Raw genomic sequence first — 19,372 nt, 5'->3', positions numbered from 1 at the left:
CCATTGTCACCTCTTCTTACCAGTTTGACTTTGTGTGTCCTCAGTTTGGTGCGATGAGCTCGAGAATTGCAAGCTTGGAGTGCTTACACCAGAATGCATTTTGTCAAATGGTGAGAAGGACAGATTGTCTGACATGGTACTACTCTGAGAATGGAAATCTGTAAAATTCAAATGGAAAAAACAATAAGACTCCACTGCTTCCAAGCAGGGGGCCCGGTAGTTCAGTGGTTAGCACGTCGGCTTAACAGTGAAGAGGTACCGGGTTCGATTCCAGCTCCGGCCTACCTATGTGGAGTTTGCATGTTCTCCCCGGGCTTGCGTGGGTTTTCTCCGGGTGCTCCGGTTTCCTCCCACATTCAAAAAACATGCGCGGCAGGCTGATTGAACACTCTAAATTGTCCCTAGGTGTGAGTGTGAGTGCGAATGGTTGTTCGTTTCTGTGTGCCCTGCGATTGGCTGGCAACCGATTCAGGGTGTCCCCCGCCTACTGCCCAAAGACAGCTGGGATAGGCTCCTGCACCCCCCGCGACCCTAGTGAGTATCAAGCGGCTCGGAAGATGAATGAATGAATGCTTCCAAGCAAAACAATTACATCAACAATATCATAATTTCCTTCAATCATCCCTTCTTGACATGTTTTGCATTGAAAAGACTTGATACTTAAACTCTAAAATCAAGGAACGGTTTGTTCTTGCCTTCATGTCAGTGCCTTGAAGTCATAGCTTTTATAGCCACATTTACTGTCTGGAAAGCCAAGTTTGGTCGAAACACAAGTTATGCACTAATTGAGTCCTAACTAGTAGATGCATCACCTATTTTACTGACAGGTGTTGGATCACTTGGAGTGTCTGCATCGAAGCACAGCTCTGGATTATTTTCTGTGGATCCATCCCCATCAGACACAAAAAAGATTTGCTCCAACTCATCAGTGCTATCTGAGAGAGCATGACAGCTGCAAGGAGTGTTGGAGCGATGAAGTGGGTGGTTCTGGATGGGCTGGTTTAGTTGGGCATGAAGAGATTCAATGACCTTATCTTTCAGCTGCAGCTCATTACTCAGCCTGGTGAAACATCCCCATAGTTAATATGTGAATGAGTTGTCAATCTTTATAAACAACAGAAATCTTTTGGGGAAAAATTGTGACAGACTCTCCCTCATTTCAAGAAGCTTCTCAAGGGAAAACAAAAAATGTGCACAAGACATGTTGCTTCATAAAAATCAGTAAGAGAAAGATGTGGCAAAATCGCTCAAAAACTGAGCAAAGTTACTCAATTCTTACATTTTCAGCAGGCTTTCTACAGTAATGTAAAATTTATTTATGTGATTATGTCATTATACTTTGAAGGAATATATGAGTTCCACATCATTATATCATGTGTCATGAGGTAGAGAGTAAAAAGTTAAATTTACTTCTGTTAAATTACGCAAGAAAAATTTTAATGAATTGTAATTAATTGTCGTAGTAGTTTAAATGCAGCATACTTTTTACTTTCAAATATTATTTTTTTATGAGGAAATGCTACTTTTACATTAAGTTGAACTATGCTTTCATCATGCTTCTGTTTTGTTTTGTGTTTCAGTTTGCAGCGGGATCGGACGGTGTTCCTTCCAGTGCCGCACCTTTCATGCATTGTAATGATCTGGCTTTAATAGGGCTGCAACTCATATTACCCGCTGTCGGATTATTCAACCTTACTCACTATATGAACCAATTTTTTTCATTTTCGAGACGTTGAAGACCATGTTTCATAGTTCATGTTTCACATGCTCATTCAGCGTGTGTAAGTAGTTAATTATTTGTTTTGTTATTATCATTCATTTTGTTTCAACAGAATGGGATTTCCATGTTTTTTTCTGACACAATATTTTGTATTATTAATTATCCGTGCCAGTCGCAAGCACTATTTGTTTATTTAGTGTTAGCTCCTTGTTACTAGCGACCTTCATTGTACTTTGTCGGTATTGCGTTTTTCATCAATAAACTTTTGTTATGTATTATCCTTGTCGACATTTGTGGAATTACTTTTCTTTCCGGATAAAACCAAAAACTAACAGCTCTCTGCTTGTGTCTTTTTATCTGGAGGTATTTGTTATTTGTGCATTATTATTTTTATTTTCTATCCATCCATCCATCTTATTTCCGATCTACTTATCCTCAGAAGGGTCGCAGCGGGTGCTGGAACCTATTCCAGCTGTCTTCGGGCAGCAGGTGGCAGGCACCTTTAACCGGTCAGCAGCCAATCACAGGGCACACATAGACGAACAAGCATCTGCGCTGACACTCACACCTAGGGACAATTTAGAGTGTTCCATTAACTTGCCATGCATGTTTTTGGAATGTGGGAGGAAACCGGAGTACCCAGAGAAAACCCACGCAAGCCCGGGGAGAACATGCAAACTCCACACAGGGAGGCTGGAGCTGGAATCGAACTCTGGACCACTGCACTGTAAGGTTGACGCGCTAATCAGTCGACCACCGGGCCGCCCCTTCCTGTGTGGGGTTCGCATGTTCTCCCCAGGCCTACGTGGGTTTTCTCCCACATTCGAAAAACAGGCATGGCAGTGTGTTAATGGAACACTAGAAATTGTCCCTAGGTATGAGTGTGAACGTGGATGGTTGTTTGTCTCTGTGGGCCCTGGGATTTGCTGGCAACCGGTTCAGGCTGTGCCCCACCTACTACCCGAAGACAGCTGGGATAGGCTACAGCCCCCCCCCCCCCCCTACTTGGTTGGTCTGACAGCCTTGTGTAACATTCTTGGAGGCGGGGAGAGGGGGGGACCCCCCAAAGGGCCTGATTGGGGTAGATTTAGATTTGGAAATGTCGCTAATTGTGTACTGTATTTAAATATGCTGTGGCATTCTGAGGCCATTTGAGGCTACTTAACTACACTACTACAACACCTTGCTCTTTGACAAAATGTGATAAAAGGCTATGCAAATAAACTTGACTTGAAGAATTAAAATAACAAAAGTATTCTTAAGCTTTTGAATTTAATTTTGATATTAATGTACTTATCATGGCTAGGCATGTTTCATAATAGTTGCATGGCCATACGGCATCAAACAGATGCTTAGTGTTCAACTATACTGTATATCTATCCATCATGCCATCCATCGACCCACCGAGCGACGCATACCCACCCACAGTACCTATCACTGTCGCAAATAAAATTCTGTGCCGTGAAGTGGAATCAAATACTTTTCAAGTAAATAACAGACACAAATCTGAAAGTCCACTTGAAAAGTTTGCAATTTGGCAGCAACAAAAGGAAAGCATCAATATAAGGATTTACTCTATTCTACCCAAAGAGAGCAAGTGACCAGGATACCATCAGGTACTTGTCATTGACATTTTGCCAACAACTGACGAATGACGGGAGACTAAATAGATATAACAAGATGGGTGAATTACGGGTTCTCAGGCCGCTGACGAATGACGGATTGACAACACTTTGTAAATGTGCCACCTGTGGTCATTTATACAGTATATCATATAACGGCAATTACAATTATTTAAACACTTTTTCCAAAGACCATTTTTCATATCCAGCACATTAATTAGACAAAATGCATTTTATTTTAAACTTATATTCATTGATCTATGAATTGCCAATTGTGGTGACATCACTGTCAGGAGAACATCAGCGATTCGACCCCCGGTTAGACTCTGCTCTTATCATGTGCAAGTGTGCATATCGACATTATGTTCACACAAACAAATAAAGGAGCACATACCATACGGCCAGAGGATGTGGCTTCTCATCCGGATCCTCCCAATCGTCTGATGAAAAAGTGAAAAAACAGAGTATCAATATCACCCGCTGCAGCAATTTTTCATGTGAAAGGACATCTCAGAGTAATTCACCGATTCATTTTTTCATCTTTTATCCTCAGGAGGGTTGTGGGCATGCTGGAGCCTATCCCAGCTGACTTCGGGCAGTCGGTGTGGTACGCCCTAAACTTGTTGCCAGCCAATTCCAGGGCACACATAGACATACAACCATTCACAATCCCATCGAAGGACAATTTCGAATAAACAATTAACCTCCAATGCATGTTCTTGGAATGTGGGAAGAAACCACATGACCTGGAGAAAACCCAGGCAGGCAGATGGAGAACATGCTAACTCCACACAGGAAAGCCAAGGCTCAGAATCGAGCCCAACACCTCTGCTCAGTGTGGTAGCTGTGATAACCAGTCAACCACAGTGCCTCCCATATGAGAGTCAGTATTTTTATAATATTGCTTCATATAAGACCATTATTTAGCCTTTTCTGAGTGTAATTTGCTCACACCTGTACTCACTTAGTAAGCAAATCTGAATCACAATTCTCTCCAATGTGAAGTAGGCATGTTTTGACCGTGTTTGCATGGGTTTTCTCTGGGTACTCTAGCTTCCTATCACAATTGCAAAACATGCATTAGGTTAATTGAAGACTCACAATTGTGTAGAGGTGTGAATTAACGTGAGCCCGCATGGTTGTTTTTCTGTAGTTTACGTGCCCTGCAAAATGGTGGCAAACAGCGCAGGATTTCCCTCTTGCCCAATGTCAAATGGAATTGCCTCCATTTTACCCATAAATACAGTTTCTATAGACATATATATATAAAAAAAATCCTCATCTCACCCCTCGGGTGGTGTCCGTCCCTCATTCAGCTCGGGTCCTATACCAGAGGCCAGGAAGCTTGAGGCTTCTGCGCAGCATCCTTGCTGTTCCCAGCACTGCACATTTCTGGACTGAGATGTCCGATGTTGTTCCCGGGATCTGTTGCAACCACTCATCTAGTTTGGGGGTCACTGCCCCGAGTGCTCCGACCACCACAGGCACGACTGTCACCATTACCTTCCAGGCTCTCTCCAGCTCCTCTCTGAGCCCTTGGTATTTCTCGAGTTTCTCGTGTTCCTTCTTCCTGATGTTTCCATTACTTGGGACCGCTACATCCACTACAACGGCTTTCCTCTGCCCTTTATCTATGATCACGATATCTGGTTGGTTCGCCATTACCATCTTGTCAGTCTGGATCTGGAAGTCCCACAGGATCTTCGCTCTGTCATTCTCAGCCAGGATGAGTGCCTCTGTGCTGTCCTTCAGGCCAGCCCTCTCTAGCCACTGATAGGACTTCTTGAGATCAGCCACTTCAGTTATGGTCCGGTGGTACATCCCGTGTAGGGGCTTGTCCTCCCATGATGGTCCCTCTTCCAGCGCCTCATCTTCTGTTCCCCATTGTCTGAGACATTCTCTGAGTACGTCATCCGTTGGAGCCTTCTCCTTGATGTATTCATGGAGCTTGGATGTTTCATCCTGGACAGTGGCTCTCACACTCACTAGTCCCCGGCCTCCTTCCTTTCGGCTTGCGTACAGTCTCAGGGTGATGGATTTGGGATGGAACCCTCCATGCATGGTTAGGAGCTTTCGGGTCTTAACGTCCGTGGTATGAATCTCTTCCTTTGGCCACCTTATTATTCTTGCAGGGTATCTGATCACTGGCAGGGCATAGCTGTTTATTGCCCGGGTCTTATTCTTGCCATTGAGCAGGCTTCTTAGGACTTGCCTCACTCGCTGGAGGTATTTGGCCGTAGCCGCTTTTCCTTGTTGCCAGTTCGAGGTTGCCATTGGCCTTGTTGCCAGTTCGAGGTTGCCATTGGCTTGTGGTATACCGAGGTACTTGTAGCTGTCCTCAATGTCTGCTATTGTTCCTTCAGGTAATAAGACCCCTTCAGTTGCACAGGTTGGTACGTTGGGACCTGCAGTCTTGTGCGACTGTTCTGTCAACCAGGAGCTGATGTTTGGCTCCTCTGGTATCTCTACCAATGTCCTTCAGTGCTTCGCTCATGTATTGATCCATGTGTCCACTTATCTTAGCCGCAATGATGCCTTACATGAGATTGTTGTGGAGAGAGTTATTGGCCAATAGTTGGATGGGACTGCACCCTTTGAGGGATCCTTCATTGATCAGGATCATTCGCCCTTCGAGGTTAGCCATTCTGGGCGAGTCCCATTCCTCAGCAGCTGGTTCATTTGTGCTGCTAGGCGCTCATGGAGTGCTGTGAGTTTCTTTAGCCAGTAGGTGTGGACCATGTCCGGGCCTGGTGCTTCATATCTGAGATTCTTTCCTGTATGTCTGCCACTGTTATGGTAACTGGGTTCTGTTCAGGGAAGTTGTTGTGCTCTTCTCTCAGGGTCACCAGCCATTGTGCACTGCTGTTATGTGCAACCTCCTTCTCCCATATGCCTTTCCAGTACCTTTCAGTTTCCAGTCTTGGTGGGTCATCTCTGTTGTTAGGACCCTGCCACTGAGCGTACACTTTTGCAGGTTGTGTTGCGAACAGCCTGTTTATTCGTCTGGCCTCATTCTCTTTTGTGTACCATTTTAGGCGGCTGGACAAGGCTTGGAGCCTTTGTTTGGCAGTTTCGAGTGCTTCAGGTATGGTCATCTGGATGTACCTCTCGGGTGTCGGCCTTTTCCTCACACCTCTCTGGGCCTCCGTCAATTGACTCACATCTTTCCGGGCCGCCTTGATCTTAGCCTCCAACCGTCTTTTCCATGGTGGGTAACGTATCTCATGGCTTCCATCGTTGCTCTTCCAGCCAAGTTTCTCGAGGATCACTGATCCTGAAGCGTATATCAGCTCATTGGTTTCTGTGATTGTTACGAGAGGGATCACCCTTAGTGCTGTATTCACACTTTCCATGAGACTTTCAGGTGGTACTTCACATAGCCGTTGTAATTGGTTTCTAGGTTGCCCAGCTTTCATTCTCGCCATGATCTTAGCTTTCAGGTCAGTTGCTGCCTCGCTCAGCATTTCATTCATTGGGGCTGGCATCCCAATCTCATCATCTGCATTCATTGGAGCTTGCCTCCCAATCTCTGGTATGACGAAGTAACCATTTAGCCCACATTCTCTGCATGTAACCCCTCTGACTAGGGTTGCTTGAGTAGTAGCATTCCAACAGAGCCATGTTATCGCATCTCACCCATCTCTGCTTTGTGCCAGGAGCCCATTTTTCATCAAGGTGCTCTTGTTCCCCAGCACCTGACGCAGACCTTGTTTGGCCGGGGTACGTGTGAGCCGGCATGTCATTCGTTTAATTGTCTCTCATCATTGTATGAGGTAGGCATTAGTGTGAAGGATCTTGCACAAGGACCCACACTGGATGGTGTTTTTTGCTCATTTTTTTGCCCCAAGTGGGATTCGAACCACCGTCTCCTGTACGCCAAACCGATGCCTTACCAACTGAGCTATCCAGTCATCCCAATATTTTTATAAAATTACACAAATGTATACATTAACTACCATTCTAGCACAGTCTAGTCTCCCTTACCCCGTACATAATTAATATGTAAATGTGTATTACCTTGCTGTTTGCATGTATAGTGCCTTAAAAGTCTGACTCACATGTGCTGATCTTTTTGCTGATTTTCTGTGCCAGTGTGCTGCTCTGGGCCAGCTGGTCCCTGAAGCTCTGTCCCATGTAATAGTCAATGTCGTTGGCTCTCAACAGTTCTTCAAAGGCCTTGGTAGTGTCCCCCAGGTGTTGACTGAGAATGTGACACACACCACAACCTTCACGTAGGTGCTGGCGGAGGACAGACAGCTCTCTTTCTTGAGTCTGGATTAAAGTGTGAAATTTACTGGGGAAAGAGAGACATGCCAGTGTCAAATTTAACTAAAAATTACAATCACAGTTAAAATATTTTGCTTATCTGTGTGTTTTGGCAGGATTACCCAAAGACTCTTAGATCCATTCGTCAAAGTCATTATTTTTCATTGATTAGCTATTGGAAGCACGTTTTTAATGGGCATTGCCACTTACTGTAGGACTTGACATGAACAGGTTCCATGTCAGGCTTGCGCAGAGCTTACTGATGATCTGATCATTTGACTCAGGTGTGTTGCAACAGGGAGACTTGGAAAATATGCAGGACAGCGGCCCTCCAGGAACTGAGTTTGACATCCCTGGTCTAGAGAGTTCAGTGTAGGTTGTCCCAATGCATTGAAACGAGATAAATGCTGGTTTTGTCCAGCCCATCGGACGCTCAGCATCTCTCGGAGTCTATGGACATTTGGCGTTTATGGGCTCGCCCGGACGCAGAGTTTTTCTGCATGATGATTGGATGATCTGTCTGAGGCGGAATTTCTTTTTGATTGACAGCAAAATGAGCCAATCACTGATCTTTTGGTGTCGGCATCCATGGGAGCTTTTTTCAATTCTCATTCTGTTCTGAGTTGAACTAGAGACTTCTTCTAATCATTTTAGCGACACTCTCTTTGTTGAAAACGACTAGCGACACATTAATCTTTTATTTCTGGTAGGTTTTATTGTACACACATCATTTTCTTGAAAAGGAACAGAGAGTAGAATTCATGTATCAATAAACGGACACATTTTATGATGTTGGCCAAAATTGAGCTTCCCCTCCTTTATAGACCAGCATCCGCCACTGATGTATGGGTGCTGAAAATGAATGCTTGAGGGTAAGCTGGTAACATCTTCACGACGGTATTCAAATGTTATCACTATGGGTTTTGATGCTTACCTGAATGGAGGAGGATTTGTTTACTGTGTATTATCGGCAGGATGAGCCGTTCCCACGCGAAAATGATGAAAGAACATATATTGTGCCCTACTGCCATTTTATATGAGCTGTCTGAAATGGATTTGATCAAACAATAGTGGTTTGAATTTAAATGTTGTTTTATTAAATCTTGTGAGGCATGGGTACATTTCCCCACATTGTGTAGTGTTGGTATGACCACTCATAAGTGTTTATCTAAAAATATAGTGTTATTATTACTGCATTGTAAATACTGTAGTTTCTTGCTAATGGGTGTTGAACATTTTACATTTTGGTCAATGTTACTTTTACTTTAACACCTGGTGGTGTGGATGCGTAGAGACAGTTTTCAGTTAAAATTAACACCTTATGATGTTGAATTAACAGCAGATTTGTAGTGCTTTTTTTTTCCAAGATGGCGCCCAAGTAGGCAGCCTTCGGCAAGTGCTCTTCAAGAGCCTTGCTCTTTTGTTCTTTTTTGGTGTTTTTGCCTTTTGTTTTGTCAACATATTGTTTGTTGTTTCATCGTGTGGACCTGATATGGACTGTTTTCAGCGTTTTTTGGCCACGACATTCATCAAAGTATCTGTGCCTGGTGGTTGTGCCTTCTCGGCAGCACGCTTGTACCAGCACAGATTTTGATTGGGAGGAATGTCGGCGCCATTGACTGTCGGTGCTGGACAGACCTGGGGGGCTTGTGTTTTTTGCGCCTGTAATGGGCAGCATTTTTCACAACCCCGTTTTGTTCAGTGGATATGTCGGCGTTGTTGGACCATCAGCTGCTGAAGTTGAGCCACGACATTCATCAAAGTATCTGTGCTTGGTGGTTGTGCCTTCTCGGCAGCACGCTTGTACCAGCACAGATTTTGATTGGGAGGAATGTCGGCGCCATTGACTGTCGGTGCTGGACAGACCTGGGGGGCTTGTGTTTTTTGCGCCTGTAATGGGCAGCATTTTTCACAACCCCGTTTTGTTCAGTGGATATGTCGGCGTTGTTGGACCATCAGCTGCTGAAGTTGAGGATGAGGAGAGAGGAGCGTTGGCGCAGAGCGCCAATGCGTATTTGGAACCAAGAGTCACCACTTGGAATTGAAATGGATTTCCATGGGACAGGAGAAGTGAACCAATCTCTTTTTTCGTCAATAGATTCTACAGCTTCTTGTTGACTTTGAAACTTATCTTGTAGCCGACGTGTGCACCTTTTGAGCATGACGTCTCTGATCCACTCGTTAAAGGACACTTTGATTCTCTCCTCTTTCCTCTCAAACTGCTTCAAACAACAAAGCGTGTGACGGAAAAGTGGTTTGGACAGCACGACTGTCCGTGTTTTATGTTATGTGTTGTGTTTATTATTTTACTTTGTTAACTGTTTTGTTAAGCGCTTTGTTACAGCTGCCGCTGTTGTGAAAGCGCTATATAAATCAGCATGTATTGTATTGTATTGTATTGTATTGTATTGTATTGTATTGTATTGTATTGTATTGTGTGAAAATGTAGGATCACGTTTGATTTTGTTTTCTGTGACCCAAAAGCCTTGACAGATGTCACTACAAACACCGCTAAACATGGCATTTCAATTCTGAAGGTAATTGTTAAGAAATTATTCCGCTAGAAGTAGTAGTAGAACACTGTTGGGGAATTTCACCTTGCTATGAGAACTATTGGTACCGGTCTCTGTCCTGAACATCCGCTACTTAAAACAAAGAATGTAGGGTGAAGTTGGAGTCCTATTTCCCCTTGAGTCATTAACAGCCCCCAAGTGTCTTCTTTTGCGTCCCCCACCTCGGGAAAGTCCTTGAAGGCTGTCAAGTTCCCACGAGGAGGAACTCTTGTCTCGAGATTTGTGCACTACAGACGTGGTCTGTACTTAGTCAAAATGCCAAGATCGAACTTTGCTTGACTTTCTTTGTTTCTGATTTTTACATAAGGGGAAGGACTGCCCACCCCTAATTAACATAATTAACATACTACGCCTATATGTACGTGTGACTGTAGTTGCTCGGACCTTCCTGATGAAATCTGAGACTCACAGGAGCCCGAATTGATTCGTGTTGCGTTGTGATAAACTGAAGAAACGATGACGTGGTGTTGGGTCTTCTTACACCTTATAGAGAGACAAAAGAACCCTTTGTCCAAGGAGGGCCAAGAGCAAATTGACAGCTCCCATTCCTCAACAGTAATCAAAATAAAACTGAACAACGTCTGTATGGCAACAGTGGTTGAAAGTGGATGAATCTATAATATGTATGTTTTTTTTTTTTTTTTTTTTGTAGGATACAATTTATTACAGAATGCTCTTGCTTACCTTCGCCAGGTTAAAGAATTTCCATCCTCATCTGCACATGTCTTTGCTCTTTTCTTTATCTGGTCATCTAGTGTGTCTAAGTCTGACATCAGTTCTTTGAGACTCTTGTTTGGGTGAAGAGATGAGACTATGGGACCACCATCAGATGACTGCCAACCTTCATCGTCGTCTCCCATGCTGACGGAGGGAGGAGCATCGGAAAACCAGCTAACCTTCTGAGGCATTTGGGGTCGATTTTCACCAGAGGTGGAGACAGAATGTAGGCAACTCTGAAGACTGTGGATAACACTTCGAGAATGTGAAAGTTGGGCACGAAGATCCTCAATCAGGCGCTGGGGAGATGAGACCTCGTCTTTGTAGCAAGAACTGTGGGTTGTGGTTTTATCGAAGATCGTGTTGTTTCTGCATGCGGGCCACCATTGAGAAGGGCAGTCCAAAGATGTGCACATTTCCAGGTCATCAAATTCTGTCACAGAAAATAAAGAAAGTCATGTTCTGAATAACTTTCCAAGCTTACTTGTGTTACGTTTTCAATTCTTGCTTGGCTCTCGACCAAGGCGTACGCTTTTGCTTTCTGCTCTTGTCCCCCCCGCCCCACCCTTCCCTGCTCGTCACTCAGTCCATGTGCTGTCTTTGTCTGACTTTTCCGAGCCTCCTGTCATATTTTCATCCTAAAAACAAACTGGAATTGGTTGGCTGGTCTCTTGATGCCATTGACAAATTTTTCTCGACAAGAAGAGCAGGCAGTAGAGAGCCTACTTGCCCTTCGGGGACTTTTGCTGCTGGGTACACCCTAGATCCTTGGAGGGAGCGGAGAATGGTGTGCCTGTCAACAGTGTCCGTTGAGGATGTGGATGACATCTACATTATTGGCCTTCCAATAACAGGTATGCTGCTGTTTGGTGTTAGCAGTTTCCTGATCTATCGCAAAATTCAACCGATGGGAGCGGCTCTATTGGAAGTGAAGAGGCTGCCGGTCTAAAGATGGCATTGTGCGGATGTCCAACACTCAGACTCAGACTGTGCTCAATCACAAACTGTTGCGGTTTTGGAGTGTCTCTGCAAGATGGTCAATAACTTGGAGAAACTGGAATCCATGCTCAAATATTGACAGAAATCACGGATTTGGCTGATCGACGCCACTAATGAGATATAAGACACGGACTCAAGGGTGTCTTTTTTTTTGGGCCTTCCCCTAATAAAAGTATGCACGGAAGCTAGTTCCCCACCATCACCCCGTCCTTCATACACTCCCTTGTATCACAATCTTCATTGTTTATGTCTTGTGACCTGTTGTAACTGTCATATGCTTGTGCAGGAGTTTTTTGCCGAACTCAAATTATCCTCAAAATGAGGATAGTTCGAGCGTGTTTTTTTTTTTCTCCCCCTCTCAGTCCCTTGTGGTTTCTTTCTGACTTCCGGGTTGAGTGAACGCTGGCGCATTTGGCTGCCACTGCTCAACCCGTATTGTTTTGTTTTTTGTTATTGTAAAGTGTCCTTGGGTGTCTTGAAAGACGCTTACAAATAAAATTTATTGTTATTATTATTATTAATCTCAATCAAAAACTGCCAATTGTATACACTGTCTGGAAATTGTATGTTGAATATAAATTTATGGTAATCAAATGCATAGTATGGATCAAATTTGCCCAAATAAAGTATTGCTTTTTCTTCTGTTTGTATCTTCGCATACTCTGTCACTTTGAGCATGCAAAAATTGAGCAGAGTCCTGTGACTGAGTGTACTTATAACTTTACTATCTATCGATCGATCGATTTACCGACCTCTACACAAACACAAGTGTGTGTGTGTGTGTGTGCGTGCGTGCGTGTGTGTGTGTTTTTGGGTACTTTATTCGGCTGCGTCTGCTTATTCATTTGCATGCGTGTGACATTCTATGTCTATGACGTTTTCGACGCCGATGCGAAGCGGCCAAAAGTTTATTTCAACACCAACAAAATGGACTCAGGACAAAAATTGCATAGGAGCACTTCAAACGCACCACTGGTCACCCAACCGCACATATTATTAAAACATGACAGCCGAGCGCAGGGAGGCGTGGGTGGACTTATTTATTAAATGCACTCTCAAGCTCGGCTGCTGTGGAGAGGGTTTTTACAACAGCCGGTGACATCCTGCGGCCAAAGAGGACCACCCTGGCCATTGCCAACTTTGATAAGCTAGTCTTCCTCAAGTGGAACCTGTCGCTCTTTGCATACCCCGCCTACAAAGCGCAGTTTGAGGAGGACAAGCAGCACGGGGCCAAACTAGGCAAGAGGAAAACTGGTGAAATGTCAGGACGAAAGCACTTTAAAAGGATGAGAACGGAGTCAGAGGACAATATTTTATGAAATAGTCTGGAGGAACGATGAAGGAAGGGTGCCCAGGTTGCGGGCGCAAGAGTGTTCTTCATCAGCAAGCTCTGCAGAAGCTGGATAACGGTCCTGATCAATTGAATCAAGTGTGTTGGCAAGACATAAAACATCCGGGATACCAGCCCTCGAGGAACAGAATGGGCCATCCCTGTTGTAGAATCAGGTGTGTGGCGAGACAGACTGTGTCAGAGGTTGGCATTATTCGCTCCAGCTTCCTCTAGCTTCACCAAGGAAGTGAAGAGTGAGTTATCACAGAGTTTCTCACTGGTTGACGCAATTTTATCTTCTCCAAAATGGCAGGGGCGCCTTTTTATGAACTTGACCTCTCCCTTAGGAGCATTCTGAAATACCTTAGAGTGCCACCCAAAATAACCACATTGTTCCAGCAACTCCATAACAACTCAGAGAGCTGTGTTTGTGTGAATGAGAATGACTCAGAGTGGTTCCCCATTAACAGCAGGGTCAGACAGGGCTGCATGGCCGCTCCTGACTTTTTTAACATTTTAACGTGTCATTGACCACCTTATGATCAGAGCCAAGGAGCAAGTCTCAGGCGTGTCGTTTGGCAACTTCCACCTGACCGATTTGAATACGCTGATGACACCACCCTGTTCAGTAACTCCCTCCAAGCTCTCAGCAGTGCTCTCTCCATATACCAAACAGAAGCAGCAAAGCTAGGCCTCCAAGTAAGCTGGCAGAAAACCAAACGTATGTATATCGGTTACGCCCCCCCCCCTCCCCCCTGTTCTTTGGCACAGACGAAGTGCAATTTGTCAATTCCATCATCTACCTGGGCATTTTTTATTATTATTATTATTATTAACGTGGTCCATCTTGGTGCTTTCGTTTTGTGAAACTGTGCCATCTATCCATCCTGGTCCATGTTTATAATGCGGTTGGGATGGATGTATTTGTTGGCAATCTTTTTACTGCAGTAGGAGCAGAAGATGACAATCTTTTCTTTGTATGTAATCAGCTGGATGTTGCTGCGGCACGGTCATCCATGTCTGGATGGATAAATGGCAGCGTTTCATAAAACAAAAGCACCAAACACCATGGATCAGTTGATCTTGAATTCTCTTGCAGCTTCTCGATTCCCATGGTCCTCCACGCAACTGATAGTTTGCATTTAACTATTCTTCATAAGTGTGTCGATTTGTCTGTGCCATTTACGGGATGTTGTTTTGCACAATGCATGTACTGGCACTATTTATACTTACTAGGGGCGTGCCTTTAGCCTCCACTTTCATGCCCACCCTTCCCAATTTAACATAAAAATCCTGTCCTCAGTTACGTCCACAATCCCTTGAGGTCCCTTGGGACCCTTGCTACATCACTGACAACAATATAGGAAAGGGCAATACCCGTTAAGAAAATCTATTTTCATATTAATACTGTCCCATTTCAGATCTTTAATATGCTACCTTGGTTTATGCAGGGATGGCAATTTTCCGCAGATATGCGGAAATGCGTCGTTTGATTTCCGAAATTGATCATTTTTTGTGAATCGTCTAAATCCGTTGAGAAAATGTTAGGAGGGGTCAAGTACCTTATCATCGAGTTGCTAAAGTGCATCAGATAGATGCAGATCTGAAAAACACGTTTAGATGGGACTGGTTGGATAGAAAGCTGACGGTGTCCCCAGTAGGAAACAGTAAAGAGGAACCATTGTGCTTGTGTCGGATTTTGTGAAAAAGCTCGATCTCGCCGGTAAAGCTCTGTGTACAGTGTGTGACGATGTCATTCTATACGGATCGAGAGGTTGGAAAGCTTTACAGAGTCACACAACGTCTGTGAAACACCGAAAACAGACATTTCTACTGAAAAGTAACTAATCGATCTCAAGTGCTTTTCGACAGCCTGGAGCATGTGTAAAAACCAGAGGAGTTGGCTAAAAAGAGAGTGGAAAAAGACGGAGAGGACCCATAAGCTTTGAGTGCTTGCTAAAAAGCTTAAAACGAAGAGAAAATAAAGTATTCTACCTCACGAAACGGTATAGTGTTGTGTATACTGTAAATAGACATCCACTTTATAAAATAAAATACATTCATAACCCATAAACTGTATGGTAATCAGTGTGGGACTTCACTATCACTATATGAGATAAGAATCAATAGCTTTTTATCACATCTACACAACACTTTATGAATACAAGTAATGAACAAATCTTAAATATGAGGGAATTTGTTTCCTTTTTTAGTTTTGATTTTGAGCAGTAAATTTGAAGTTACACATTGGTGCTCACCAGGAATGCATAAGCAAAATTGCACAAATTTTCACTTGACAGAATAGTTAACAATCATGGGATTTTTTTCTGTTCACGTTTCAAATAGTGTGTAAATTGAGTACACTTCATCTTCAGCATGTTTTGTGCCACTTCTGTAAGTGACCACTCCTCCATCCTGCCACGCCCAGTCCAGGCCACACCCCTTTCCGTTTTTTTTTTCCATCACTAATCATTGCCATCCCTGTTTATGTCATAAATACAGCAGCCTGATCGCATTTAAACAAATACCTTGAATTACTGATGTTGTGTACAAAAGAGGTCTTGAATGGTACCTGGACTGCTGGTATCTTCCCTTTCCGCTTCATTCTCACTCCGTCCACAAGTCTCATAACCCATGTCCTGTAGGTCTACCTGGATTTGCTTATTATCCTGCTGCACAGTGGTTTCTGCTGCAGCGATGCAAAGGAAGAACACACAGTTGGTATTCAGGGCAGTTTTAAATTGTATGAACAGAATATGTCCAGGGTTCAAACAGTTGTTAAGCACTTCTTCAATTACATTCCAAGATACATTTTAAAGCATTTTACACAAGAGTACAGCTTTGGTTTATCATAAACCTGAATTCATCTCAGTAGCAGAGAGAATAGCAAATTCAAATTTAAGATTATTTGTGCACAGTAAATCAAAGAAAAGTATAGGTACCTCAACTATTATTAACTTAACTACACTATTGTTAAGGAAATAAAAATTCATTCATCCATCCATTTTCTTCCACTTATACGAGGTCGGGTCACGGGGGCCCCGGTGCAGCGTCTGCTGTGTTGCAGACTTTGTATCGGTCTGGCGTGGTAAAGAAGGAGCTGAGACAAAGGGCCAAGCTCTCAATTTACTGGTCGATCTACGTTCCAACCCTCATCCATTGTCACGAGCTACGGGTCGTGACCGAAAGAACGAGATCCCGGATACAAGAGGCAGAAATGAGTTTTCTCCACAGGGTGTCCGGGCTCTCCCTTAGAGATAAGGTGAGAAGCTCGATCATCCGGGAGGGGCTCAGAGTTGAGACGCCTCTCCTCCACATCGAGAGGAGCCAGATGAGGTGGCTCGGGCATATGATAAGGATGCCTCCTGAACGCCTCCCTGGTGAGGTGTTCCAGGCATATCTCACCGCGAGGAGACCCCGGGTATGACCCAGGACACGCTGGAGAGACTGTGTCACCCAGCTGGCCTGGGAATGCCTCGGGATCCCCTGGGGAGACCTGGAAGAAGTGGCTAGGGAGAGGGAAGTCTGAGCTTCCCTGCTAAAGCTACTGCCCCCGCGACCCTACCCCGGATAAGCGGTAGAAGATTGATGGATGGATGGATGGATGGATGGAAGGAAGGGTCATGGAAGCAGCACCTTAAGCAAGGAACCCCAAACTTCCCTCTTGTTAAGGAATTTATTCCTTACTGTGATTTTATTTAGCCCCACTCTGGTGTTGGTTCTGTTTTAACATGAAAACAAAGAATGTAGAATGTTGTTTAAGGTATTTACTGCTCACTGGGATTATAATCACCTTTAGTGCCCCTCGACCCCCACCACTTTTAGGACCTCTCCAGAGGACATACTTGACATCAAAAGAGGAACTATTATCTCAAGCATCTGTGTTCCTGCCATCACATCAAAGCTGTTTCTATATATTCTCATGACTGCATTATTTCTACGCTTCCTGGCGAGATCTGAGACTCTCAGGAGCCCAAATCGATTCCTGTTGCGTTGTGATAAACTAAAGACGATGTGGTGTTGGCTCTTCTTCCACCTTATAGAGAAATAAAAGAACCTGTGTCCAAGGAGGGCCATAAGGAAATGGACAGATCCCCTCCTCTACACTCTCCACACCCACATCATCCAGCACCTCCTGGGGGATTCTGAGGTGTTCTCAAGCCTGCTGGGGGTCATAGTCGCAACAGCGAGTTCTGGGTCGTCCTTAGAGCCTCCTCCAAGTGGGACATTCTCGGAACACCTTACCAGCGAGGGGTCCAAGTGTTGTCCTGACAATATGCCTCAGCCACCTCATCTGGCTCCCTTCAATGATGAGGAGCAGTTGCTCGACTCTAAGCCCCTCCTGGATGACCACGGTTCTCACCTTATCTCAGCAAAACGATGTTAAGCGTTTCAGATAATGGATGTATGTATGATTACTTATATTATTATTGTTATTAAATATATTTTTGTTGCTGACTTCTGATCCACACTTCAGTCCATTTATCAGAAAATAGTGAAAATGAATGCAGTAAATTGATTTATAATTTACCCCCCAAAAGTATGTACTTTTGCCCCTAAAATGTCAAAATACAGCCCTGTGCTGCACTCTACTAGGTTTTAAACTTAGTCAACTTGTCCTATCTTGTGTGGTGTGTTTACCTTTGTTATAAAAGTTTCACAATCCCAAGCTACACAACCGACAAGTTGTTTTTTTTCGTCAGTGTGTACTGCAAAGATTTGTTAATGTATCCATCCATTATCCAAGCCGCGAGCGGCTCGGTAGTCGAGTGGTTAGCACGTCGACTTCACAGTGCAGGGTAACCGGGTTTAATTCCAGCTCTGGCCTTCCTGTGTGGAGTTTGCATGTTCTCTCTGTGCATGAGTGGGTTTTCTCCGGGTCCTCCTGTTTGCTCACACATTCCAAAAACATGCAAGGGAAGCTGATTGAACACTCCAAACTGTCCCTGGGTGTGAGTGTGAGCGCGAATGGTTGTTTGTGTCTGTGTGCTCTGCGATTGGCTGGCAAACGGGTTCAGGGTGTCCCCTGCCGACTGCCCGAAGGCAGCTGGGATAGGCTCAAGCACCCCCCTGCCACCCTAGTGAGGATAAAGCGGTTCGTAAAATGAATGAATATCCAAACCGCTTATCCTCACGAGGGTTGCGGGCATGCTGGAGCTTATCCCAGCTGTCTTTGGGCAGGAGGCAGAGTTCACTCTGAACTGGTTGCCAGCCAATCACAGCATTTATTGATTGATTGCAATGTGATCGCAACACATCATGTTTTGCTCCCAAAAGCCAAACAATGGGCCCACACATATAACACACACTCTGGATACTGACACGGTTATAGTCGCATACCTTTGATCAGTTGGTGACTTGATAAAGGCCATCAGACCTATTGACTTCTGTCATCTTTTCTTGATCATCGGTTTGGAATTTGATGGTTGAATGTTTACCCTCAGACAGAGAATGTTGTTCATCCCAAGTGTCCCAAAATTCATAGCTGTCCTCTTCTTCTTCCATGTTGACATCTATCTCCACTTCGTCCTTGTCATCCAACAGTCTCCCCTCATCATTATGTCCACTGTCATGCTGCCACATCTCATTTTGTGGTTTCTTTAAATCTTTGTTTTCAACATAAAGGGTCACCAGCGCTTTCCTTGAAAACAGATAGCTACAGTAAACACTTAACAATAATAATTAGTCTCCGGTCTCCCCAAAACACTAAATTCACCAAAAACACATTTTAATGTAATTTTAGTTTCAAAATACAGAATATAGAAACTAATCAGGCTTCCCAATGCATGCTTTAAGTTTTTTATACCTGATCTGTGACAGTGAAGAGAAGCCCATCTTGTTCAAATGATCCTTTAACTCTCCCAGCTCTTTTTCCGTCACTCGTTTCTGCTCCACCAGTTGTTTGATCTCTGTGAGGCTTTGTGTGGCACTCCAATTGTTGTGGAGTGCAACTTTGAGTCGACCCTGAGAAGCCTGACCACAAAGATTCTGATTTATCATGACAGAATCATATCATTGTTACCACTCAAATTGGAAGAATGATTACCCAGATGAAAAAAGAAACAGGTTTTCACATGCATATTTTGACTAAGAAATTAAATGAATATTTCAAATGTGCTTCACACAATCAAGAGTATATCTGCGG

At 44.0% G+C, this 19,372-nt stretch overlaps 1 protein-coding gene across 2 annotated transcripts in view; it reads right to left on the bottom strand.

Moving 5' to 3' along the window:
• Positions 1-777: 777 nt before the first annotated feature.
• Positions 778-19,372, bottom strand: part of pde4dip (phosphodiesterase 4D interacting protein) — a 32,348-nt gene continuing 13,753 nt past the window's right edge. For both annotated transcript variants that reach the window (XM_052073476.1, XM_052073477.1), the window contains exons 3-9: positions 19,034-19,200; positions 18,568-18,868; positions 15,800-15,916; positions 10,866-11,331; positions 7,401-7,636; positions 3,737-3,782; positions 778-1,060 (exon numbers count right to left, since the gene is read on the bottom strand). In XM_052073476.1, coding sequence (XP_051929436.1) covers positions 793-1,060; positions 3,737-3,782; positions 7,401-7,636; positions 10,866-11,331; positions 15,800-15,863 — 1,080 coding nt within the window. In that variant the 5' untranslated portion in view covers positions 15,864-15,916; positions 18,568-18,868; positions 19,034-19,200 and the 3' untranslated portion in view covers positions 778-792. The remainder of the gene's footprint in view (positions 1,061-3,736; positions 3,783-7,400; positions 7,637-10,865; positions 11,332-15,799; positions 15,917-18,567; positions 18,869-19,033; positions 19,201-19,372) is intronic.

The sequence above is a fragment of the Hippocampus zosterae genome, chromosome 8, assembly GCF_025434085.1.
Source record: "Hippocampus zosterae strain Florida chromosome 8, ASM2543408v3, whole genome shotgun sequence".
Lineage (NCBI taxonomy): Eukaryota > Metazoa > Chordata > Actinopteri > Syngnathiformes > Syngnathidae > Hippocampus > Hippocampus zosterae.
This window is presented reverse-complemented; position numbering and strand designations above follow the sequence as displayed.